Raw genomic sequence first — 16,106 nt, 5'->3', positions numbered from 1 at the left:
GGGGCGAGGGGGCAGCCTAAGGTCCCCTAGCCCAGCACCAGGATGGGAAGTGCACCTTGAGGTCCCCTGTCAAGCCCCGCCCGGTGGGGGCGCAGCCTGAGGTCCCCTGTCAAACCCTGCCAGGTGGGGGTCGCAGCCTGAGGTCCCCTGGCCTGGTGCTGGGGCAGGGGGAGCAGCCTGAGGTCCCCTAGCCCAGCACCAGGATGGGAAGCGCACTTTGAGGTCCCCTGTCAAGCCCTGCCGGGTGTGGGGCACAGCCTGAGGTCCCCTGTCAAGCCCCACAGGGACGGGGGAGGGCATAGCCTCAGGTCCCTGCTGATTGCTCATTAAGGCTCCTTATGGGAACTTGGCCTCAGCTGTGGGTGCAGCCATCTTTGTGATGGAGTGATGGTCAATTAGCATATTCCCTCTTTATGAGATAGGATAAGGAAGAACAATTTTACCTATATCATAGGGTTGTTGTCAGAAGTGACTAAGCAAATGCACATAGAAATACTTAGCACACAACTAGAGGCTAAGCACTCAGTAAATGTCAGTAACTATACACTGTATTTTTATCTTACCTCCTGATTATTGCACATTCAGGTCTCAGTATCTAGAGGTAAGAGTTACTATAAAAAAATTAAAGAAGCAAATAATTTCTGTTCCTTATTTCATCTGCTTGCATGTATTATTTTGATACTTTTTTAAAAAATATATCTTAACAATAGTCCTTGCTTAATATATTCCCAACTTCCACATCTGATTGTGTTTATTTTTATAGTGATTTTTTGTTGTTGTTGTTATTTTGGGTTTAAACATCTGTAGCCTTTTAGAGAGAAAGTTTGAATACTGTCAGCTTTCATCACTTAAAATGGGGTGAGGAAGGATGGGCGTTTGATCCCAAGATTATACAAATTATGTAAAATCATAGAAGCTTAAGGCCCTGTCTTGGTAGCTTACTTAGTGTGTCATCTTGATATGCCAAGGTTATGGGTTCAATCCCCAGTCAGGGCACATACAAGAAGCTGCCTATGAATACATAAATAAGTGGAAACAACAAATTAATGTTTCTTTCTTTCTCTCTCTCTCTCTCTCTCTCTCTCTCTCTCTCTCTCTCTCTCTCTCCCCCACCCTGTCTCTCTACCTTTCCTTTCTCTCTTTCTAAAATCAATAACATTTTTTAAAAACTTTAAATATCCTGCCTCCACCAGTGCCATCACAGCATGTGGGCACTGCTCAAATGTCCAGTCCTCAGCTGGGGCCGCCTGCTCTCCTTTGGACCTAGGCCCATGTGGGAGCTGCTGTTGGAAAGACCCCCTTCACTTGGATCAGAGGGTAACCTACAAGACTTTGTGTTGAATCTTTGGTTTCGGTGTATACACTGGTTCCTGACACCCTGTCAGGCTGCAGCTGCATTGCAGACGCTGGAGACTGGTTACTTACATCTCAAAACAGGCTTCAGAACAGCGGGAAAGTAGAGCAGGTCAACAGAGCATCTGGCTGAATTTGCATGGACAGATCTGCTTGAGAATAATAAGGAAATTCTTTTAAATTGGTTCCTCAGCTATAAGTGTGGTAGGCAAATGTTTCCTTGTTATGGCTGGGATTGAGGTAAATTGAGAAAATGGCACTTTTCATGAGATAACACATTAACCTCATTTTTCAAAGCTCCGTGTCTCATCTTGCACTGAAGGTTGTTGGGCGAGGAACCGCCTCTCTGCTGTAAGAATCTTAGTGTCGTCTTTGCTGCAGAGCATCACCCAGCCGTGGCTGTGGAATCCCTTTCTGTGCCAAACGTTCACCAGGAAGGGCAGACACAGCGCGTGGTGCTTCTGGTTTCGGGTTGTCTGTTCCTTCTTTCATTTTCGATGACATGGAAAATAAAAAATATTTTATTTCCAAGCTGTGACATAATGTGGCACCTGTAAAACAATCCCCTCTCTGATATAATAGAAGTCCCTAAATCCAAGGTGGGAGACGTTACTCGGTTTAACGCTGGTTGATCAACTGTACACTTTGTGGAATCTGCTAGTTTGGGGTGTTGGCTCCCACCATTTGCCTTTCCTAATTATAGTGCTGATGGCATGGATGCTGTCCTAAATTTTGTAAAAGTCATAGTATGTCTAAATACAATAGGAAATGGTGATGGAGTCTAGATTTTCTGGAAGTCAGAAACTAAATTAATCCATGTGTGTATGTGTGTTTTGAAAGTTATACTTATTGGGTCTAAAACACCTGATAGCCCTGTAATTTTTCCTTCTCCCTTGTCCAAAGACAGTGGGGTATGGCTGTTTAAGAGCTCCATGTGAGGGTCTACTTGGGCATAAAGAATCATCTGTGGCCCTGGCTGGTGTGGGGCGTCTTCCCATGCACTGAAAGGTCATTGGTTCCATTCCCATATGGAAGGCAGCCAGTTGATGTTTCACTCTCACATCGATGTTTCTCTCTCCCCCACTCTCTCTCCCCCTCACCCATGTCCTTGGGTGAGGAATTAAAAAAAAATAAAAAAGACCACCTGTGAATTCTCAGCTCTGCAGCGCACACAGAAGTGGGCAGTGGGGCTCCCATCTGCCCGATGGGCTTCTTGTGGGTGCCTGCTCCCCCTGCTCGGTGAAGAGCAGGTCCCCCCGCCGCCCCCAGTAAAATACCCCATTATTTCACAATGCAGCACCCCAGCTTGATCATACTATTGTTAATGTTTATTTGTAAGCTTTCTTTTTCCCAGAAATATATATATATATAATGTGGACATAATTCACTTTCTATGTGTGTGTTTTTTTTTCTACTACAGACACGGGAGCAGAAAGACAGGCACTAAGAGAAAACGTGTATCCTAAATTGAGAGAATTCTGCAGAGAAAATTATGGATTAGAATTTCAGGTAACTCTGATGCTATTTTCATTCTTAATTGTGTCAGTTAAATAACTACTATTTGTATTTGGTTCTTGTCACAATGTGGGTGCTATAACAGAATAATTTTAAGCCCTGAAAAAATGTCATTCCTATAATTGTGGGTGAAAAGAAACACTGGAAAATTGAGATAAACTTTTTAGTCATTTTCCATGTTTTGCACTATTACACTGTTTCTTGGACCCTGCCTGTGATCGGCTTGTCTTTTTCTTCTAACCACGTTTATGTGCTTTTTTGACAATTTCCGCTATTATGAAAAAGGTGAAGGTTGTTGAGCACCTGCCTTTAAGCTCTGGTCTCTAAAAATGTTTGGCATCTGAAAATTGGGACCAACTTTCTCACAGATATTTCCTTTCAGCAGTCTAGCCAGTCCCTGCCTTCTGTCTTGCCTTCAGCATTTCAGGAATTTGCCATTTACAAAAAAAAAGGTAACTGCTAAAGTTTATGAAAACGCTGGCAAGAGACAGTAAGTGTGCATATCATTGCTAACGTTATGAAAATCTGGCATCTGTGGACATCATTGATGTGGCCGCTAATAGAAAAGCACTTGAAAACTTGGATCTCTCTTGGACATCCAAAAATTGAAAAAATAAAAGACTCCTGCAACAGATAACATTTAGGCAGACTGTTTTGCAACCTCATTTACAATGGAAATCTTCATTCTCCTGTGCTAGATCTTAACTATGTATTTACATTGTTAAGTGAGGAATACGTACTAGAGATTTGTGGGGCGCCATTCTTATTGGAAGAAATTTCACCCTTCATTTGTTTCCTCCTGGATATATATTTTATCTTGTTAGGACCTCATGACGCCTTCTGTTGTGTTGCATAAAGAAATAGTCTCAGATTACTTCAATCTCAATACATAATTCGTCAGCCACAGGGCACTGACATACATATTGAGTAGTTACCGTTTGCTTGATAACTTGTGAACCTCAATTAGATTTCTTGTTTTGGGTTTAGCATTACTTTCTTTGAGGAATCTGGTTCTGCTGATAACAGGATCTCAACTATAACAAAAATGTCCCATCTGTCAAGATTCCCAAAGACTCAGACAACCTTGGGGACTCAGTTACTATTGAGGAAGAAATGTGTGCAAGTATATTAATCCCATCATTGAGGGAGTTTGGGTTTGTGTCATTTTTGTCAGTAGAGGGAGGAAGTCTTTGAGCTACAGAACACTTCCATAAAACATGATATTGATTAGGACTAGTTGAGGAGGAAAATAGAGAAATACGTTTTCTAAATCACAGGCAGGCACCGGAGAAGACAGAGAACGCCAAAGGAAAAACTGTAGCAAGCAAGATTCATAGAGTAAATTGATGGCAAGGATCATTCGAGGCAGGTGCAATGAATCAGTTGATGAGATGCTGGACAGCAGTGCAAACAGTGGTGGGCAGAGCAGACGCGGAACTGAGCCCCAACTGTCTACACTGAGTGACTTAACCTGCCAGTCCTTCAGTTCAGTGTCTAAAATGGGGATGGTGACAGCTTGTGGGTCTCAGATTGTATTTAGATTAAAATATGCAAGGTTGCATTGGCTTTCCAGCTTCTAAGCTTAACAGGAGCCCAAATAATATAATAACTGAACCTCCTAAGAATATACATCTTGGTATGGTCTTTTCTGGTAGATTGATTATTGCTCTCTATGACGATATGTTTTTGAGAGAGACGGTTCTCTTTTCAATTGCAACAAAATATGGTGCCAGAAGCTTCATGGAAAAAAAAAACAATTTGCCTATACAGTAGTCTAGAATCCATCCTTGGCTGTGCAGTGAACCCAGGAGAAATGAATTTCCTCGAGTTACTCAACCATCCCAATCTATTTCATGCCCCTTGCCACCTACAATGTTTTTCAATCTGGTTCTTCCCCTGTATCACCTCCCAAGTCCTATTTACTCCTAATACTCTTCCTATCTGATCTTAAGTCATGCCCTCTCCTCTTGCCCGCTGCCCTGCAGTTACGTGTCCTCCATCTGGCTCCTTGAACACTTCAAGCTCATTCCCACTTAAGGATTTTGCCCTTGATGTTCTCTCTCTATAGGAATGGCTCATTTGCTCATCTTCCTATTGTCCTTCATGTCTCCACTGAAATGTCACTGCCCTAATGACCCAATCTAAAGTAACCACTTAGGCATTCTTTTACGTCATCCTATTTTAGTTCTTTGCATTGCATGTGTCAATGCTGGATGTTTTTCTTGTTTACTCATGCATTCGCTTACTCGTTGTCTTTCTCCCCTAGAGCAGGGGTGGGCAAACTTTTTGACTCGAGGGCCACAATGGGTTCTTAAACTGGACCAGAGGGCCGGAACAAAAGCATGGATGGAGTGTTTGTGTGAACTAATATAAATTCAAAGTAAAGGAGTGGAGGGGAGAGCAAGAGAACCGGATAGAACAGCCGGATCCGGCCCGCGGGCCGTAGTTTGCCCACGGCTGCTCTAGAGTGTAAGTTCCACAGAACAGGGACTTGTCTGCCTTTGTGACAGCCATATTCCTGGTCCTAGAATAGTTCCTATCACAGAGGAAGACTCCATAAGAATGTGTTGAATGAATGAATGAATGAATGCCTGCATGAGCATGTGAATGAAGGAAGTCTCAGCCCAATATTACTTGCTTATGGGAGACTTCTCTGGTCCCCCATCCCTCCCAGAATATGCCTTATACCTTTCTCTTTGCTCCCCTAAAATCCTGTGCATAACTCCCAACCATTCATCCAGTTCATTCAAGACATATTTGTTGACCCTTGACCACATGGCAGTCAACATTGCAAGTGTTGGTAAAACAAGAGCAAACCAATATTGTTAGGAGAGGCAAACAACAAATAAATTCCAGTGCTAATAGATGCTTTTTCCCCCCAGTAAATGTTTCTAATAAAGTAAAGCAATTATGATAAGGGGGTAAGGAATGCCAGAGAAGGACTCAGTAATAACACTACCTTTGAGCAGAGATCTGCAGAAAGTGATAGAGCAAGTCATGGAGACATTAGGGAGGAAGGTGCTGGGTGTAGGCAACAGGGCCTGAGGGATGAGCATATTTAGAATATTCTAGGAACAGTAAAGAAGCCAAGCAAAGTGGAGTGAGTAAGAGAAATTAGTGTAGGAAGTGGCATCAAAATCAGATCATATGGGACCTTATGGGCCAAGATTAAGGACTTAGAATTTTACTGAGTAAGAAAGAAAAGAGTGACGTTATATGACTTATGATTAAGAGTCACGCAAGCTCTATGAGGAGCAAGAATGGGGTGGGGAAGAATGGTAGAAGTAGGAAGATGATTCAGGTAAGAAATGGTCACGGCATGGACTAGAGCCAGCAGGGGAGATAATGAGACACCTGGTTAGGTAAACTTTTTTATCAACTGCCTGTAAGATCGGAAAGTTCTCATGGCTGGATGTGTCTTATTCATCTTATCCCAATGATTAGTCAAGTATCTGGCACATAGTAGGCCATTTAGTTAAATCTTTATTAAACTAAATTGATATGCTATGGAGTTACATTTTAAGCAAGGCCACATACTTTTATCTAGATGTCTATGTGGCAGTCTGTTTCCCAGCGTGTCCTTTTTACTTTTCAACTAAGATGATTAATGAAAATGCTCCAGACCTTCAATTCTGTGTGTAATAAATATGTAGGCTGACTGCTCGGAGATGGGAACAACTGAATGGAAAGAATATCAGCCCCACTCAGAGCAGAGAATACACATGGTTTCAAAAAAGACAAGGCGTTTCAATGACAGGTTGTTTGACTTACCGATGTTCAGTAAGTGCCCTTACTTTTGCCAACGTGTTTCTTAGAAGTCCGCCTTCTGTTTCCATGTCACAAGGCTCTGTCTTTACTCAGGCTTCCTCTTCTTCACAGCTGAATGACAGTGGCACCCTCTTCCCTACCTTTCCTTACCTTGGGGTGTTTCTGTGCTGTGGTCCAGATTGTTCACAGCTGCTCAGATGATCTTCCTTAAACAATACTGACCAGATTTCGTTCATTGTAAAGAGGCATGCTTTTCCCCCATTTTGACATCTCAGAAATCAGGATTCATCTTACAAATTATTGGCGTGTCATATGTGATGATGTAATTAGCAGTGCATCTTTTTCAGAGGCATGTACATTATTGGAGCATCCTACAACTGATATTTTAGATTCCATAAATTGCAGCACATTATTTCATTTATAGGGTCTAGTGGAAACAGCATACATTTTTCTGTTAGACTAGGATTCAGATTCTGGGTCCACAAATTACCAGTCCTGTGACACTGGACAGAGTGCTTGATCTCGGACACATAGTTGACCTCTCTGTAAAATGAATGGAACAGTGTTTATTTCCCAGGATTGTTAGGAGAATTCAATGCAACAACACCAAGTGTCTGGCACATGAAAGGCACTCCACCAGAGTCTGGATTGAGACTTGGGTGGGAAACCCATACTCCGTTTAGACTTAATAAAGTAAGTACATTCTCTGTGCACATCAAAGTTCTAGGTTAAGTTAAATTATGTGAGTCTTATACCAGCTTGACCTTGCTAGCATTTACTAAATTGAACAATTAGTCTCACTCTGAAGGTGCTTCATTAGTTGTTTCCACCTACCTTTTCTCCATCGCTTCTTTCTTCTCCCACCGCATCCTTCCTGGTCTAAAAGGAGCCCCGTCTCCTCCTTTGCACACATTTTTTCTCCCAACTGCCTGCCTACTGAGGAATCTCAAAATGCATTTTGCCTCCTGCATTGCCAAAACACACCATTGGCTTTATAATTGACAGGATATGTTGTGATGCCCTTGGTCTTTTCTCCACGTTGTCAACTAATCTGCTCTTTCCCATTTCCTAGTAATCAAATGTCCGCTGCTTTCTCAGGTGAAATGCATATCCTCTCATTGAACCACACATCATTTCCCTCAGACCAGCTCTTCAATTTGTCTAGCTCACTTTGTGTTTCGGTCCTGTCTATCACAGCCCAAGCAGGTTTTACCAAGTTAATATTATGTAAAAATGTTACATCATTTTTCTCCCATCCATGAGTCAGTTTATAAAAAGGGGGAAGGAAGAGGAATAGAGATGGAAGAAGGGAAGGAAAACATTATGTCATAATTGACCTTCAATTGCTCCATTTTAATTGAAAATAATTGGCTCACTGCTTTTGCATCATGGAATGGCTCTTCTGGAATTCTCATGCCTGACTTCCCAAGATAGCATTGTTGTTCTTCTGTTACTTTGTGTGTGTAGACACTCTTCTGCCTAATATGTTTCTAAATAGAGAGCAGTGGCATTGTGGGAAGATTTACTAGAGGAGCTGTACTTTGCTGAATGTTTAATTCTGCTCAATTGTGGCTTATTACCCCAACACTGAAAACCACCCAATAAGATGAATCCTTTAATAAACAAAATCCCATTTGCAGGTGACATTTAAGTGTCCCAATTGGGTACAGTCACCATGAAGCTTTTGTCAAATTCTGAACACAGAGCAGCTATTTCTTTCCATTCTCATTTTTTTATTTCTTACAGGAGGGAGAGGAGAGCTTTTAACAAGTCTTTGCAGAGTAAAAAGAAAATTCATTTTAGAGGTTCACTTTGTCAATAACCCTAATATATAAAAAGCCATGGGCCATCATGACCTAAACGACCAGACAGACAACCGAACAGCAGGCTGTGTTGGGCGACCAGGCCAGCAGGGGGGTTAGTGAGGGATGACCAAACGACTGAACAGCAGGCTGTATGGAGCAACCAGGCCAGCGGGGGGGGGGGGGGGGGGGGGCAGTTGGGGGTGACCAGGCCGGCAGGGAGGGGCAGTAAGGGGTGATCAGGCTGGCTGGGGGAGGGGGGGCAGTTAGGGGCAATCAGGCCAGCAGGCAGAGGCGGTTAGGGGTGATCAGGCTGGGGGGGTAGTTAGGGGCAATCAGGCAGGGAGGCAGGCAGGTGGGCAGTTAGGAGCCTGCAGTCCTGGGTTGTGAGAGGGATGTCCGACTACTGGTCCTAGGGATTGGGCCTAAACCGGCAGTTGGACATCCCCCAAGGGGTCCTGGATTGGAGAGGGTGCAGGACCACCCCCCCATGCACAAATTTCATGCACCGGGCCTCTAGTCTTCTATATATATATAAAAGGCTAATATGCAAAGTGTCCCCTCGGGAGTTCGACCAGGAGACAGGGAGTTGGATCACTCGCTATGATGTGCACTGACCACCAGGAGGCAGCACAGAATGAAGGAAGGCCCCATCTGGAAGCTGGAAGGCCCCGATCAGCCCTGATCGCCGGCCAGGCCTAGGGACCCTATCCATGCATGAATATCGTGCACCGGGCCTCTAGTTATTTATAAACCATTGAAAAGTAACTGAAACTGTTTTCTTCTACCTGATCTTTGTTTCCTTTCAGCTCCCAGAATTATAATGCTGTGATCTTCCTTCAGCTTCCAAAATTATGATGCTATGACCTCATCTCCCAGTGGGCAGGCCATGTCACATTTGTGGTGGTGTTTTGTCTAGAAGTCCCTCTTACCCTGTCTGAAGACAGTCTCCTATGCAGTATCCTTCAGGCTCCTGTCTTTCTTCCTCACCAATGTCTGTCCTAGTTCCCCAGCAGCAGATTAAGGTGCTTGGTCCAAGGAGCTTTATTCATTTATTCACAGACTTTCTTGAGCCTCTGCTCTGCACCAGGCAGAGTTGTGGGGGTGCGGTGGATACCAGAGTGTTGAAAATAGGCATGGTTCCTGCCCTCATGGAGTTCGCAGTCTTGCAGAGAAGACGGTCATAAACAACAGTGAGCAGGGAAGCACAGAGCCAGTGCTGGGTTTCACTCAGTCACTATCCTTTGTCGGAGGCCAGATATCCCTCCACTGAAGGAAGCTGGTACCTAGCTGCAACCTAACTGAGCTTCCTTTGTGCAGTGAGTTCTCCAGCTTATCGTACTCCACACAGGTGCCCTGTGGATTCTGAATGTGGCTCCTTCTGTGCCTCCAGCAACTCCTGGTCCCTTCTCTCTGCCTCGGTGTTCATTAAGCCTTCCTAGTCAGGGGGCTTGCCTTAGTTGATGGCTCAGATCTTCCTGACCATCAATAATTGTTAAAGCTGCCCAGAGACTAACTCGCCCAAGGCAGAGAGGCATCAGGTCTGAGCCGTTTGCTGTCTTCATGAGGCTCTGAATGAAGCATCATCCCACCTCATGCTTTGGGACCCTCTTTCCTTCTAGTGGTTGTGTATGTCCATTGGGGCCAGCCAGTCCTTCCTGGGCTTGATAAAGGACCTGATTTTCCCAGAAATGTGTGTCTTAGTCATGATCCTATATACCCCATGACCAGCAGGTGACCTAAAGTCAGTATTTGCAGTAGTAGTAGTACAAGCATGGATACGGGTGAGTAGAACTAAAGGGGGGGGTGTTTTTTCTTATATACCATTAATCTGGGGAAAGACATTCTAACTAGAGTGAGAATTACCACATCTATAAAGCTTAACTCACCACGGGCAAACAGTATCTGACAAACCTAGTCTGAGGTTTAAGACTCCTCCTTGCTCACCTTCTCCTGTGAGATGAACATTCTAGTCATGGGACACAACTGACTAAGCCAATTCAAATGAGTGCTGACTTCACCTCTGTATTGACCTTGAAAGTTACGTCCATAGCACAAGAATGTTTCTGTCCAAATCTTTCTGAACCTGCTCTGTGTTATTCTGAATATTTTTAGTAGTGGCAGATATAGTCCCTTTAAGAATAGATTTGATTTTTTAAGAGTGAAAGGTCTTTTCAGAGCCATGTCTTACAAATTTAAAGGCCATTAAAGCAGGAGCAATAACATTTGTAATAAAAACAAACTCCAACAATAAAGTGACAGGAGTTTTTTTCAATACCAAATGTGATGATTCCTACAGAGGAAATGCCCTTGACAGTGGCAGGATCATTGGAATGAGTGTGTAGCTTCCCATTGTAATAGCTTTGAGGAACAACCTTCATTTCAGGACTATCCTTGTTCAGAAACTAAATCAGTGCTATTGTCTCTGTATTTACATTTTTGTTCTCTTCAGTAATGTCATAGGGCATGAGAAAATACTTTGGAAAATATTTAAATTGAAAAGCTCTTTGAAGAAAGTGTGCAGCCACTATGAATTCAAATCTGGGTTTTGTTTTCTTTCTCAGTAAAGCATGAGGTTATGATTTGTTCCGTATAGTCGGCTCTCTTGTTTGTTCGGTAATCTTCGTATTTAAATTATTATGTCTGATTTCAAGTGGTTAAAATTTGTTAGGGCTTGTATCTGCTGGCTTTTTGTTTGCAGACCAATTCAGCACATTATCATAAGCATGATAAATTACCTTCCCTAAGAATAGTTTAAAACAAGTTAGATAGTTTTAAGTAAAAAGAGATAAAATCAAATTACTTTCCTGAGCTTTTATACTTAATGATGAAATAAGTAAAGGCACATAAAATGTGCTGTCAACAAGTTAGTATTCCAATAAATAGTAAATTAGATTCCAGTGTCTGCAGTGCCTGGACATTAGGCTAAAAGCTAACCTTAATTTTTTAAGTATATAATAAATCTTGTCTTGTTGAGCACTTTGGGTTCCAGCCACTCTGTGCCAGTTATTGATCATGCGGATATATGGCATGTCGTTTGCCCCAAATGGTGTTTTGTGTTGCATAAGTCAGATGTCTCATTTATTTATTTCCTCCCCTATCTTCACGGTTGCTTGATTTTTATCTTTTTTCATCATGGTCTGCCCATAAAGACATTTGAGGGGGGAAAAACACACTTGAAGGGGGCAAAGCTGGAAGGAGGAGAATATTTAAACAGAACTCCTGACATGAGGAAATGAATTATGAAGGCTTGGAAGAGGACAGGGCTGACCAAACTCTGTAAGGGAATAACAGGTGCAAAAGCTATTACAAAAGACTCCCACTCACAGAAAATAGTGTGACATTCAGGCTCCTATTTTAAAATATAAGTGAAAGTCTTATATCAACTTTAGCCCCGGTCATGTGATCTACATATATAGGTCGTTAGATCTCATTGTCTATTTCTTAATAGGCCAAGCGCTTGACTTAAACTTACACTGTTCATGCACTCAGTTCTACTATGAATAGAGGATGTAAGGCCTGTAGAAAATCACAATACAAATTAGATGTGCAAAGTGTCACTGAGATAAAATTCAGTTCACATACGACAAAATTTGCCCATTTAAAGTACACAGTTTTTAGCATATGCACAGTTGTGTGAGCATTACCCACGTTAATTTTAGAATGTTTTCATCACTCCTAAAGGAAATCTGTGCCCTTTCACTGTGACTCCCTAATTGCCCTATTCCCCTTCCTCCCGGCTCTGGGCAACCACTAATCTACTTTTCGTCTGTATAGATTTGCCTGTTTTAGACATTTTATATAAATGGAATCATTTATATAAATGGTCTTTTGTGACTTGGCTTCTTGCACTTAGCATAATGTTTTCAAGGCTCCTTGTTGTGGCATTGGGCCAGTATTTCATTACTTTTTATTGCCAGTATATGTATGAATATGCCATTTTATGTCTCCATTGATAACTTGATAGACATTTATATTTTTTCCACTTTTTGGTTATTATAAATAATGCTGCTATGAATATTCAAGTTCAAGTTTTTATGTGTACATATGTTTTCATTTCAGTTGGGTATATACCTAGGAGAATTGCTGGATCATGTGGTAACTTTGTTTAACCGTCTGAGGAACTGCCAGACTGTTTTCCAAAGTGGCTGCATCATTGTATAGTCCCACCTGCAGTGTATGAAAGTTCCAATTGCTCCATATCCTCATCAACACTTACACTGAGTGGCCAGATTATTATGATCTCTGAACGCATAATATTCTGGCCACTCAGTGTATATCCTATATAATAAAAGGCTAATATGCAAATTGTCCCCTCGACCAGGAGTTCGACCAGCAGGCAGGCTGGCCAACTGCCCATATCCCCTCCCCTGACCAGTCTGGCCAGACCCCCCCACCCATGCACGAATTCAATATATATACACACACATACACTGAGTGGCCAGATTATTATGCATTCAGAGATCATAATAATCTGGCCACTCAGTGTATGTCTTTTTGTTATAGCCATCCTATGAAGTGTTACCTTTTTGTAGTTTTAATCTGCACTTCCCTGGTGACTAATGATACTGAAAATTTTTTAATATGTTTATTGGCAATCTGTATATACTCTGTGAAGAAATGTCCACTCATCTTTTTTGTCCATTTATAATTGGGTTATTTGCCTTATTTCTATTGAGTTGTAGGTGTTCCTTATATATTCTAGATACAAGTCCGCTACCAAATATATAATTTGCAAATATTTTCTTTCACTCTGAGGGTGCTCTTTTGCTTTCTTTATGAGTCCTTTGAAGCACAAAAATTTTTTAATTTTGAAGAAATTCAATTTATCTTTTTTGTTTTGATTACTTCTATTTTGCTCTCATGTCTAAGAAACCACTGTCAAATCCAAGGTCACAAAGAGATACCCTATATTTTTTAAAAACTAGAGTTTTATAGTTTTAATTCTTTATATCTATTATCTATTTTGAGTTATATTTTGTATATGGAGTGAGGTAGGGGTCAAACTTATTCTTTCCCATGTGGATATCCAGTTGCCCCAGTAACATTTGTTGAAAAAAACTATTCCTCCTTGAATTGTTTGGCACCTTTGTTGAAATCAGTTGGTCCTAAGTATGATGATTTATTTCTGAATTCTCAATTTTATTCTATTAGGTATCCTAATGCTAATACTACACTGTCTTAATTATTGTAGCTTTATAGTAAGTTTGAAATCTGGAAGTTTGAGTCCTTCAACTTTATTCTTCTTTTCCAAAAGATTGTTTTGGCTATTCTGGGTCTTTTGAATTTCCATATGAATTTTGGAGTCAGCTTGTCAATTTCTGTAAATAAGTCAGCTAAGAGTTTTATAGTGAATGCACTAAGTCTGTAGATAAATATTGTCAACTTATCACATTGTCTCCCAATTCATTCACAAGAGATGTTTTTCAGATCTTCTTTGTGTTTTGTAATTTTCAGAATATAAATTTTACATTTCTTAAATTTATTCCTTTTTTTGTTCTTTCTGATGTGCTTTTAAATGGAATTTAAATTTCTTAATTTCACCTTCGATTGCTCATTGCTATTGTATAGAAGTACAACTGGTTTTTGTATATCGATCTTATATCCTATAACCTTGTTCAACTGGTTTCCTTAGGATTTTCAGTATACAGTTGGCCTTTGAACTACACGTGTTTGAACTACGTGGGTACTCTTATACATGGATTTTTTTTTTCAATAAATACTGTAAATGTATTTTTTCTTCCTTATGATTTTCTTAACATTTTGTTTTCTTTAGCTTACTTCATTGTAAGGGTACAGTATATAAAACACATACATACAAAATGTGTTAATCAGTAGTTTGTTATCAGTAAGGCTTCTGGTCAACAATAGGCTATTAGTAGTTAATTTGGGGGGGACTCAAAAGTTATATTCAGATTTTTTTACTGCATAAGGGGTCAGCACCTCTAACTTCCATGTTCAAGGGTTTACTGTACAAGATCATGTCATCTTTGAATAAAGATAGATCTACTTCTTCCTTTCCTATCTGGATGTATTTTATTTCTTTTTCCTGCCTATTTGCCCTAGCTGGAACCTTCAGTACAGTATTGAATAAAAAGCACTGAGAGTAGACATCCTTCTCATGTTCCTAATCTTGGGAGAAAGCGTTGTCTTTCTTAATTAAGCGTTATATTAGGTATAGTTTTTTCATGCATGCCTTTTATTTAGGTTTATGAAGTTAATTTCTATCCCCAGTTTTTGAATGTTTTTATCGTCAAGGGGTGTTGGATTTTATCAGATGTTCCTTTCTGTCTATTAAGATTGCTCAGATGGTTTTTGTCCATTATTCTATGAATATATAGTGTATTATATTAGTTGATTTTCTGATGATAAATCAACCTTGCATTCCTGGGATCAATTCCACCTAGCTGTGTTGTATAGTCCTTTATATATGTTGCTGAATAGGTTTTCTGGTATTTTTTTTTTTGAGGATATTTGTTTTATATTCATAAGAGATACTGCTCTAGTTTACTTGTCTGACCTTGGTATCATAGAATACATTGGAAAGGGTTCTCTTCTAATTTTGGGGAGGCTGTGAAGAATTGGTATTAACTCTTCTTTATATGTTTGGCAGATTTTACCAGCACATCTATATGGAACTAGGCTTTATTTCTTGTACAGTGTTTTTAATTACTATTTAATCTCGTTAAAAATGTCTTCACATTTTCTGTTTTGTCCAGAGTCAATTTATGTAACTTGTGTCTCTCTAGAAATTTGTCAATTTTATTCATTGGCATATAGTTGTTCATAGTATTATCTAATTTTTTTTTCTGTAAACTCAATAGTAATGGCCTCTCTTTCACTGCTGATTTTAGTAATTTTTAAGAGTCTCCTTGCTCTTTTTTGTTTGTTTTAGTTTTGTTTTTGGCCAACCCAGCTAAAGTTTTGTCTTTTTGTTGATCTCAAAGAACCAACTTTTGGTTTCATTGATTTTTCTCTATTGTTTCATTAATTTTCATTGTACTCTATGATTTCTTTCCTTCTGCTTGCTTTCTGCTGTCTTAAGATAGAAAGTTAGATTATTGATTTGAGATCTTTTTTAATATAGGTGTTTACAGCTATACATTTCCCTTTAAGTGCTGCTTTAACTGAATCCCATGTGATTTATTCTTTGATTCATAAGTTATTTAAGACTGTGTTAATTTCTATATATTTGTGAATTTCCCAAATTTCTTTTATTGACTTCTAACATCATTGCATTATATTCAGAGAACATTTTTTATATAATTTAAATCTGTTTAAGTTTATAGGGCTTTGTTTTATGATCTATTTTATGTTCTATCCTGGAGAATGTCTTATGTGTACTTGAGAACACTGTGAATTCTGTTGTTGTTGGGTACATTGTTCTATGGAAACGTTAAATTATAGTGTTATTACATTCTTCTAGTTTTGTTGATCTTCTTTCTAGTTGTTATTCCCATTGTTGAATGTGAGATATTCAAGTTTCCAACCATGATAGTTGAAATGTCTGTTTCTCCTATCATTTATATCAGTTTGTGCTTCATGTATATTAATGCTTTATTGTTAGTAGCAAATACATTTATAATTGTTATACCTTCTGATGGATTGATCCTTTTATCATAAAATGTCCCTCTTTATTGCTATCTCTTTTGTTTGATATTAGTATAG

General features: G+C 40.1%; 1 protein-coding gene across 2 annotated transcripts in view; it reads left to right on the top strand.

The window, feature by feature from the left end:
- NWD2 (NACHT and WD repeat domain containing 2) overlaps positions 1 to 16,106 on the top strand; it is a 149,998-nt gene that overhangs the window by 52,701 nt on the left and 81,191 nt on the right. The window contains exon 2 of one of the 2 annotated variants that reach the window (XM_080677367.1): positions 2,774 to 2,862. In XM_080677367.1, the coding sequence (XP_080533493.1) occupies positions 2,774 to 2,862 (89 nt within the window). Of the gene's footprint in view, positions 1 to 2,773; positions 2,863 to 16,106 lie in introns of those variants that run through there. The other variant, XM_080677368.1, reaches the window with a different exon arrangement.

The sequence above is a fragment of the Plecotus auritus genome (assembly GCF_963455305.1).
Source record: "Plecotus auritus genome assembly, chromosome: 1".
NCBI lineage: Eukaryota > Metazoa > Chordata > Mammalia > Chiroptera > Vespertilionidae > Plecotus > Plecotus auritus.
This window is presented reverse-complemented; position numbering and strand designations above follow the sequence as displayed.